The 10,305-nt window shown below is 28.7% G+C and overlaps 1 protein-coding gene across 1 annotated transcript; it reads right to left on the bottom strand.

The window, feature by feature from the left end:
- Positions 1-5,069: 5,069 nt before the first annotated feature.
- Positions 5,070-7,715, bottom strand: LOC145834997 (kelch-like protein 7). Its single transcript, XM_082942527.1, has 3 exons — positions 7,511-7,715; positions 5,952-7,288; positions 5,070-5,156 (listed from the first exon to the last, which is right to left on the bottom strand). The coding sequence occupies exons 1-3, from the start codon at positions 7,713-7,715 to the stop codon at positions 5,070-5,072; spliced, it is 1,629 nt and encodes a 542-aa protein (XP_082798653.1).
- Between the last annotated feature and the right edge of the window lie 2,590 nt (positions 7,716-10,305).

Here is a 10,305-nt window from a genome sequence, read left to right as displayed (position 1 = left end):
GAAGACGATTTTGCATCAAGGGTCAGTATTGCACGAGAGTAAAAAAAGTATAATCAAAAAATATGAAAAAGAAAAATATCTAAAATAAAATGTAACTGACTGATGGTAAGGGCTAGGGGTAACTGTGATAGTTTAAAAAATAAATTTAAAAAATATATAATTAATTACCGACCGAAAGTAAGGGTATGGGGGGTAACAGTAAAAAAAAAAATAAAAATAAAAAATAATAATAATACAGATATTAAAAGAAAAAAATAATAACCCATGCAAAACTTTTTCCGCGCAAAATTATCTGCTTGTGCAAAAGTGTCTTCGTGCAATTTTATGCACTCGTGAAATTTTGTTCCTCGTGCAATTTTGTACACTCATGCAAATTAGAAAGCTACCTACCTAAATTAAATATAATCCTGTAGTTGTTTGAAGCTTATTTTTGATTTTAAATATTTTGAAATTGTTGCAAAATATAATAAATTAAGTTAAATAAAATTCTAGTTGCTAGAAAATTTAAGTAAAAATGACATTTCAATAATTTGCAACTAAAATAAAGTTATTTTGTACCAATATCAGTAATGATACTTTTTGAGACAACATACTTTTTTTATTAAGATAGTATTAAGGGCGAAATACTGAAAGAAGACATTATTAATGAAGCTGAACACCTAAAATATAATAGATATGTAAGAGGCATAATATAAACAAATTAAAACATTATCTTTAAGGCAATAAAGGTTTTAAATTCAAAAAACTAAGCTGAAAGTTATAAAAAAATCTGAACTTCGTCTAATTAATAAAAAATCCTTGACAGTCTGAATTTTAATTCAAATCTCAAATACCTCAAACTATCTTATATTAATTAAACTACATATTTAAGTACATATAAATTCTTAAAATGAATAAAAGCTAACAGTTTTTCTTTCAAGAATTTAGGTTATTAAGAATTTAAAGAATTATAAAATACTTTGATTTATTTAAAATAAAAATTAAATCTTGATTGTTTTAAAATAAACTTTATAAAATAACTAAAAATTCACAGGATATTGAAGTTTTACTGATACTTTTTAAATTACATATCATTATTGTACAAACACAAAAAGATATTTTTATGTCAATTTCAAGAATTTTTGCAAAACAAAAACAATTATTTTTTTTTTTAATTAAAACTTCTGATGAAACTAATAAAGTTGAAACATTATAATTATGAAAAACAAATACTAAGATTCCTAGTTGATAGTTTAAGTTAATTGAAAATAATTTATGATTTTCTATAAGGAGTATAAAATAAAAAGTTATGCATTTCTTAAAATCAAAACAAAGTCAGTCTGAGTAACCAATAACAGCTTTAGCAGGGTTGCCACTTGTTATATAAAAGAAAACTTAAGGACTTAAAACTGTTCTGAGCCATCTTGAGTTTTTTAATTCTTTTGAAATATCTTAAATATGTATATTTTGATGTAGATAAAGTTTGAAAATGTTAACAAAACTGTCTATAAAATATCAGAATATTAAAACTAAAACAAACAAATCTCATTCAAGATTTAGAACAGCGATTCTTAACCTGGGGGTTCAAGTTTTCAAGGTATATTTTTATTATTAACCACAAGTTAAGTAAGTTAGTGTTTTTAATTGTTGTTTCAATTTATAAATAAGTATTTAACTGTTGATTTTTTTGGGTTAAATAACCTCATTAAGTTTTACCATTTTTAACATTTAATAAGCTTAAACATCCAAAATTCAAGATTTTCTCTTTAAAATTAAACAATTTTTCGTATATTAATGGTAGATTTGGTATATACTTTAAAAATAGGTAGGTTTGGCAATAACCTTTTTAAAAGGAGTAACACATTAAAAAATTTTAAGAACCACTGGACTCTTTAGATGAACACTGGACTGAAATTTTCAATAATATAAATTATGCTGAAGTTTTATTAAAAAAAAAACTTTCCTTGGTTATTCTAAGTTTTGTTTTCAAACTAGTTTAAGTTTTTTAATATTATGAACCAAGGCATGCATTATATTTCATCATGATTTTTATTTTTAATTATAGTTACATCAAACTACCCTGGGTCATCTTAAGTTTTTGAAAAATAGAGAAAGTCAAAAGCTGAAAAACTTTAAACCTAATGAACCCTTAACATCTCAAATTACTTTTTTACAATACGAAAAGTTAAATTTAACATTAAAAAACACTTTTGAAAGAAAAATCTAGATTATAAAAGTGTCCGAAGATTTAAGAAAAATATCAAGCTAGCTTAAGTTTTGCAAAAAAAAAAGATATCCTTAGTCAAATTGTATTTTTAATAAAAGTTTTACTGGTATGAGTGTGTTGCAACCCTGATTCATACTAAAACTAAAACTGGATATTAACTGATAATTAACAGAGTTACTACTTTTAAAAGTATAAATATTAATCTGAGTAAAAAAATAGCAACTGTTTTATTAAATTAGATTGAGACTACCCTGACTTTTGGGAAAAAAGAAACAGTAAAGATATGTTCAATAACTGAAAATTTTTAATTTATCATGTAAATCCCTTAAGATCTATTAAAAACAAAAGAACTGATCAGATAGAAAACTGTAGACAACTTCAAGAAAAATTTTCAAAATTAGAAACTAGTAAATTTCACTAGATTGAGTTTTATTAAAAAAACATACCTAACTAGCCTGAGATTTGAAAAAAAATTCAAAAAAAGCAAGCAAGCATAAATTTTTCACAAAACTTTTAAAAAGTTCAAAGTTGCCGTAGTGTGTGGCAACTCTGTACTTATCTAGAACTACAATTTCTTTAACATTTTTACCTACTATTCAAATTCTATATAAATACATTAAAATAATTTAACAATATATAATCATAAATAGTTAGAATTGTTTAAATAAGAAAAATTCACTATAATACTATAAATTTATAAGATGTATTTGTATATAAAACTTTATATACTTTGCAAAATAAAAAAATATTTTTTTAATCTAAAATAGTTTGTTAAACTTTGCTGCAAGTATAATTTAAATTTTATGTAAGGTTATTAAAGAAATTTTTTTAGTTTCAAGTAAGTATAGTAATTTAGTGTAAAAAGTATAAAATATTAATTAATTTACTTAAAAAGAGTAAATTTGATTTATTAAGGAAAATTTTATAATTAAAAATAATTAATTAAAACAATGGAGTATTAAGCTTTAAAATTTATTTTATTTGACTCTCTATCATTATAGTAGTTTGATGACAGACAGGGCTTTCTCCATACTCAACCATAGACAATAAATGTAGCATCCACATATTTTCTTTACTTGAAAATGTTTTCTTAGCAACATTATGAACTTAAATATGACAGTTGAGTTTTAGACTCGAATAGTCTTATGACCAAAATGGCCATTTTATAAAAAGCCAAATTAAACACGGGGAAAACGTCACTTTATTGAGATATAGTAAAATTGTAAAGTAAAAGTAAAACCTCTCACAGTTGTATAACTTATTTGTTTGAAATGATAAATAAAAGTTTAGGTAAAACTTGAGTTTCACATGATTCTAATTACCTATATGTAAAATAAGTTATTGTTAAGGAACTAATGATTATAATCTATTTTCAGTTTTTAAAACAATAAATATTAACTCGTTTTATTAGTAATTGTGCTGTTTAACTTTTGAAACACAAAAAATTTAAAACATCACCTGTTCTTTTAATAAAGTAGAGTTTTAAGATTACATTGTAAAAACTTGTTATCTTTTAAAAAAGTTTAAAATATGTTAACTAATTTCATCTACTAGAATCAATATAAAGATAAATTTTAAGACTATACCAAACCTATCCATTATAAATCATTCAATAATTTGAGTTTACGCTCTTTAGTACAAAAATTTAGTTTTATATTTTACCTCTAAGTGCTAATTTTCTACAAATATCCAAACAGTAAGATTTGCCAATAATTTAAATATAGTCAACCGACTAGTGAAACATATAACTTTGATAAATAACACTTTTTATTGCAAGTAAAGAAACCAACTCTATAAACAAGCTATCATAAGTAAATGATTGCTTTAGCGGCTGCAGTTCTAAGGTCGCTTCTGATTGGCTAATATTCTTACTTTTAGAAAAATCTATAACTTTTTTTAAAGATTATTTTTATATATTTGGTTATGGTGTAGATGTTCTTAACTATGTGCTGTATTATCACTTTACCTCATTTGTATACTGTAATGAATAAAAAAATTTAAAAACCTTGCAATTGCAGCCAACCCTTTTCTTTTAAGTCATATTAAAATGATACTTAAAATAATTAAATATGTACAACTTACTGATACATTAATTGTTCTTTCAGTAAAGTTACTCTCAGATCAGAGTTTCCGAAAGTGGACTATATTAGAAATTTAGGGTCCATAAGATGAAAAGGGGCGATAATTTTAAACTTACACTGGATATTTTCGAGTGTAAGTGGTCTTATACAACATTAGTATTATGAGAGTTTATGTTAAAGGGTGCCATAGCTTTTCGGTTTATTTTAGGCGCCTTTCAAAAAAAGAGAAACCCTATATTAGATCAAAGGTTTCCCTGTCTTTAATATTATTAGGTATTTCATTTGACATCAGGGGCGTGTTTTGAAAAACAATTTTTACGAGTTTTGAAAAAAAGGTAGATTACCTACTAAAAACGCTTATTAAGCAGAAAGTTAACATGTGTAAATATATTTTGTTGTGCTATTTTGCTAACTTTTCATCTAATAAACTTAAAAGAACATTAACTTAATTTTTTCTTGTGATATTTTTACACTTAGCACAAAAAAGTTTAAAATTTATATTTGATATTGAAACTAATTTAAAGTTTATGATGGCATATCTGATTTGATACTCTTTACTAAGTTACATAAAGTTTGTGAATGCTAGTATATTTGTACACTCAAAAATACAATTTATAAATTCAATCTGCACTTCGTATATGTCAGTTACATTAAATTATGTAATTGAAATCGGTATATCGAAAATTTCCAACTGATCAATTCCCCCACAATATTTTCTTATTTTTTATCTGTTCCTCTATTTTTTATTAGCTATTTATTTATAATTTGTTTATTTATTACCATTACACCAAACCCTTACCCTTGGTCGGTAAGCGGTTCTCGTTTTTGACCAGGTGGGAAATGATCGCTTGTTGGAAATGAGCGGTTCCCTTCAAATCGTACCTTATGTTATTTAGAAAAAGAAACATAAACCAATGAAATTTTGATTTTACTTTTAATTGTTGTAAAATGAAAGTTGCAATGAAATTAATATCTTATGAAACGATGAAAAAACCACTCAAAAGTATTTGTTCCAATGACCTTGTGTACAATAAAACCTTTTAGTTAATGTTATCGAGTCGCACACCACGGATACCTTTTAACGTCTTGTTCGGGACATTAGAAACTTACATTGTTTAAAAAACTTTCCATTTAAAGCTACTATAGATAAAACTTATTGTATGAAACATTATTTTTTTAAACTTGTAAATCATAAGTTATTCGTTATGGTTTACTTAAGTAAAGATAATGTTTACGTAAATTGGTATCTAACTTAAAAATTTAGATTTTTATGGTTTTAAACACTTTCAATTGAACTCTATTTTTAAAGTATCTAATTTGATCAGTTCTTTTTTAAACAGTTTCTAAATACATACAAACAAACAAACAAGTTTATAAAATAACAAAGGTAAAAACTGTTTTACATATATTTGCTTTCTATAAAAATAAACTACACATTTTTTGTAAGTTTTTTTATGATATCTTGAGCATACTTTTTTCAGTTAAGCTTAACAAACTTATTTACAGGAAATAAAACCAAGTTGAAATTTTCAGTTATACTTTATCTAGCACTACAATACAAAAAATAAAAATCACAATTAAAAAGTTTCCGGAAAAATATTGAGTTTGGGATATTTGACACAGTGATAACAATTAATATCCAGCTCGTTTTGCCTCAAACTAACATCCTTCTCCAATTTTAATCCCTCTGAATCGAAAACAATGAAATTAAAATCTCGATGATTGTGGCTAGAAACCACTATCATCTTGCTGCCAATCACCACGCACTTAAAAGTGAAAAATTTCCTCTTAACCCACGGAGCTTGAAGAAGAGCAAACTTCCCGCTGAAGAGATCAAAAACCTCGCAACCTTCCCATCTACTGATCACGTACATTTTGCTGCCGATGCTTACCGAAGCGTGACCGCTTTTTCCCTCCAGCATGTCGGGCATGTCACGTGACCACTCACCTGCGCAGTGATCGTACGCTTCAACGGATGTCGGATGATCGGATCCTCCTGAGGTGACAATTCTCCCGTTGAATACGCATGACGCGGCTCCTTCCCTGGAGTGTTTGGTGTCTTCCAGTTTCCTAAAACTTTTAGTGCTGGTATCAAAAAGGACAAAGTTGGTTCCTGATAGGTCACGTTGCTGACGTTTTCCTCCTAAAATGTAAATCTTTCCCGCCAAAGTGCAAGTTGAAAAATTATCGCAGTCTATCAAAGAATCATCGGGAAACGTTACATGCTCCCAGGATCCAGTCAAAACTGAGTAAGACAGCACCGACAAACTATCAAGTAAATCTTCGTAACCAAAGAAGTACATGATTCCGTTCACGAACTCAACGGAGGACAAGTCAAAACTTTTATCTATACGTGCTATCTCAGTGAAGGACGAGTAGTTCTTATTTTCCAAATTGAACACGTGAAAGGTAGGGTACATATTGCTGCAAAGTGCCACCTCAAAATTATCCTGAGCGCAATGTCTCACTCGACAGTCGGCAGAGCTCGGGTCAAGATTCTGAACAGGTTTATCGCTGATAGCTTTTAGTATAACCCCCTTACTCTCAGCACATTTTGAAAATGTGTCAGCATCTAACAATGTATTCAGAGCAGCAGTTGAGAGCAGAGGTAGACGAATTGTTTTCACCAAACCTAATGTAAGCTTGCTTCTTGATTTTGGATCGTGTTCAATCCAACTGTTCACAGCTTTTGCTACCTCAAGTTCCGAGGTGATATTCAAGTCTGAACTGGACAAGATCCTCACAAAGACATCAAAGCTCAAACCGTCCAGCATTTTATTCTCGGCCAAATAGCAGAACCATCTTGTTATGAAGTCGAAAGTGCACTTTTGAATTTGCTTGTTTTGGGCAATAATGGAAAACTGATGGTAGAAACAAACGTTGTCAATGTTCAGGTCAATCTTAAACGAGTCGAGTAAATGTTTCTTTGCATTGGCGAAATTAAGTAGTTTTGCCACTTTGTAAAGTTTGAAGAAATTTTCGTTGGATAATTTCGCATTACCTACAAAAGGTTATTAAATTCAAATTTTAATAGTTTAATAAATAAAAAACAAAAGTTATTGAAACTAGATAGAGATGATAACTATCATAAGTATTTATTTTATTGTACAAAAAAAACATCACAGAACTTAACAGAGAGTAAAAAACAGAGAGTCAATCATCATATGATTAACAGAAAGTAAAAAAAAAAACGTTTTACCTGCACGAAAAAAATTCGAGAAACTTTTCAATGCACTTCCATGAAAACACGAAACTGCATTTCTTTTGAAAGTTTTCACAACTTCGTCTTCGGAATTTTTGTTTTCATCGAAGTTCCTGAGCAACTGTTCACATAATTCATGGTTCTCAGAATTCGTGGTTTTTATTTTTTTAACACCAGGTGCGCTCGATGCTTCAATGTTGCCAGTTGTGGTTTCAAAAGTTGACATTTTTATATATTTATTTTAGCTTGCTGTCGATAATAAGTTAGTTTTAAATCATTTGTAAAACTTTTATATTGCAAGTTTAATATCTAAACAAATATTGAATATACAACTTTTATTGATAAGCTTGACGACCACTGATCTAAACAATAAGTAGAAATTAATCTAATTACACATAGCCTAAACCATCAAGCTAATAGAAATCTTTGCACACTGAACAGCAAAGAAAAATTATGTGCACCCAAAGATCTGATCTAAGAGAGCCTCTAGTGGCAGAAACACGAAAACACTTTTAATTGATTTTGAAATACATTTTTACGACTAGAAACAATTAACTAAACTTAATTAAACATGTAATCAAACTGATATTAACTGAAAGCTGAAGGCCATATCAACTATATCATAATAATATTAACTGAAAAATCAAATACATCAACTGATATGTTGATCCGATATACTGATCAAATACATCAACTATATCAAACTAATATCAACTGAAAGATCAAATATATCTGATCAAATACCTCAACTATATCAATTGTAGCTTAAATTTGTAATAGTCTTATCATGCAGTCCTCTTTTTTTATGCAATTTTCTTTCTACAGCATTAATATGGATTTCCTTTTACAAGTTTAAATAAACACATTTCCGCTTACCTTAATAAATACCTAGTACTCTCAAATGTTTCACTAAGAACTAAACACATACATGAAATAATTTCAACATTATTTTATTGTTATTTTCTGTGTTTAACATAGATGTTGAACAAAAAAGAAAGAACAAACTAAGTTCAAATAACTTCAAAAAGTATGTATACTGTTGATTTGAGTAAAATATTACTTGAAGCTGTTATTGTTCATTGCATGTACTAAATTTTGTACTCCATTAAGTTCAGGGTTGAAAATAACCATCACTTCTTCCTTCCATAGCAATTAAAAGTTTAAAATTAAGTTATTTTAAGCAAAAAAAAGTTCTAATATGTTTTTATAAATTAATTTCAAATTACTTTATTTTAAGTATATAAGTTTATAGTTAAACTGAATGTACATTGTAGCCACTTCTTTGAGTCAGAATTGAGTCCCTTCAATACTAATGTATTTAGATAACTGGTTATAAATAAACAAAACATTAAACTAAATCAACTAAATATCATTTAAAACCACAATTATTAAAATAAAAAGCCTGTCTTAGATTCATTAAATTAACCAAAATTGAAAACAATATTGTTTTCCATAAATCAAAAGTTAATAAAACTAAATGTAAAACAACTTAAACAACTAAAATATCAAAAAAAAAATTTGAAAATACACAACTTAGAAAATTTTTTTGAAGTTTAATAATTAATCTTGGAGACATCCCCGTTCTAAAAACTGGCACCAATTAGACCTTATCTTAGTGAGACGCCATCGTATTAACGATGTTCTGTTAACTAGATCATATCAAAGCGCAGACTGCAACAGCGATCATTCTTTGGTCTGCTGTAAAATGCACATCTCAAAAAAGTTCATGCACAATTCAAACAATTTAGCTCGTAAAGTTCGACTAAATGTAGGTGCAATGCGGGACAAGGAAAATATCAAAAATTTCTCAACTCTGATGCCATCTGTCTCTTCGTCGGACACATCTGCTTCTGAGTCTTTGTCTAGGATCGAAAAAACTATATATCAGAATGCCTTTGAAACTTTTGAAATAACAAACATGCCAACAAAGACTGGTTCGAAGAAAATATCAATATTTTATCTCCTCTTTTAAAGAAAAAGCAACAGGCTCATGTTGATTATCAACGTGACCCAAGTAACACGTGTCTTAATAGACTTCGTGAAGCCAGAAAAAATTTTCGGAGGGCAGCTAGAAAATGTGCTACTGAGTTTTGGTTAAAGGCTAGTGCCCGTATTCAGGCTGCTGCTGACAGAGGAGATACCAAATCAGTCTACGAAGGAATAAAAAAAGCAGTTGGACCAACAAAGAGGTCAATATCACCTTTGTTATCTGAGACTGGTGAAATCTTACACAGTAGGAATGAACAGTTGAGTAGATGGGTTCAACACTTTTCCCTTCTGTATTCTACACAGAATATTGTTACTAATGATGCCCTTAACAGAATGGATAGTCTACCAATGATGGATGACCTGGATAGCGTACCAACTACTGAAGAACTCAGTAAAGCCATTGATATGATAGCTCCGTGGAAAGCTCCAGGTAGTTACGGCAAACCAGCGGACTTGGTCCGCAATTGTAAGTCATGCTTGTTACCTCATTTACATGATATTTTAGCCAAATGTTTGAGAGAAGGTATAGTGCCACAAGACATGCGTGATGCTAAGATCATAGTCTTATATAAAAACAAGGCTTCCAGATCGGACTGCAATAGTTACAGGGGAATTTCTCTTCTTGCGATTGCTGGTAAAGTTTTTGCAAGAGCGGTTCTTCCTCGTATTCAGAAGCTGGCTGAAAGAGTATATCCTGAGTCTCAATGTGGATTTAGGTCTAAAAGATCTACCACCGACATGATTTTTTCTGTACGTCAGTTACAAGAGAAATGTAATGAGCAGAACATGCCTTTGTACATCGCTTTCATTGACCTCACTAAAGCCTT

The sequence above is a fragment of the Thalia democratica genome, chromosome 4 (genome assembly GCF_965202585.1).
Source record: "Thalia democratica chromosome 4, ktThaDemo2.hap1.1, whole genome shotgun sequence".
NCBI lineage: Eukaryota > Metazoa > Chordata > Thaliacea > Salpida > Salpidae > Thalia > Thalia democratica.
This window is presented reverse-complemented; position numbering and strand designations above follow the sequence as displayed.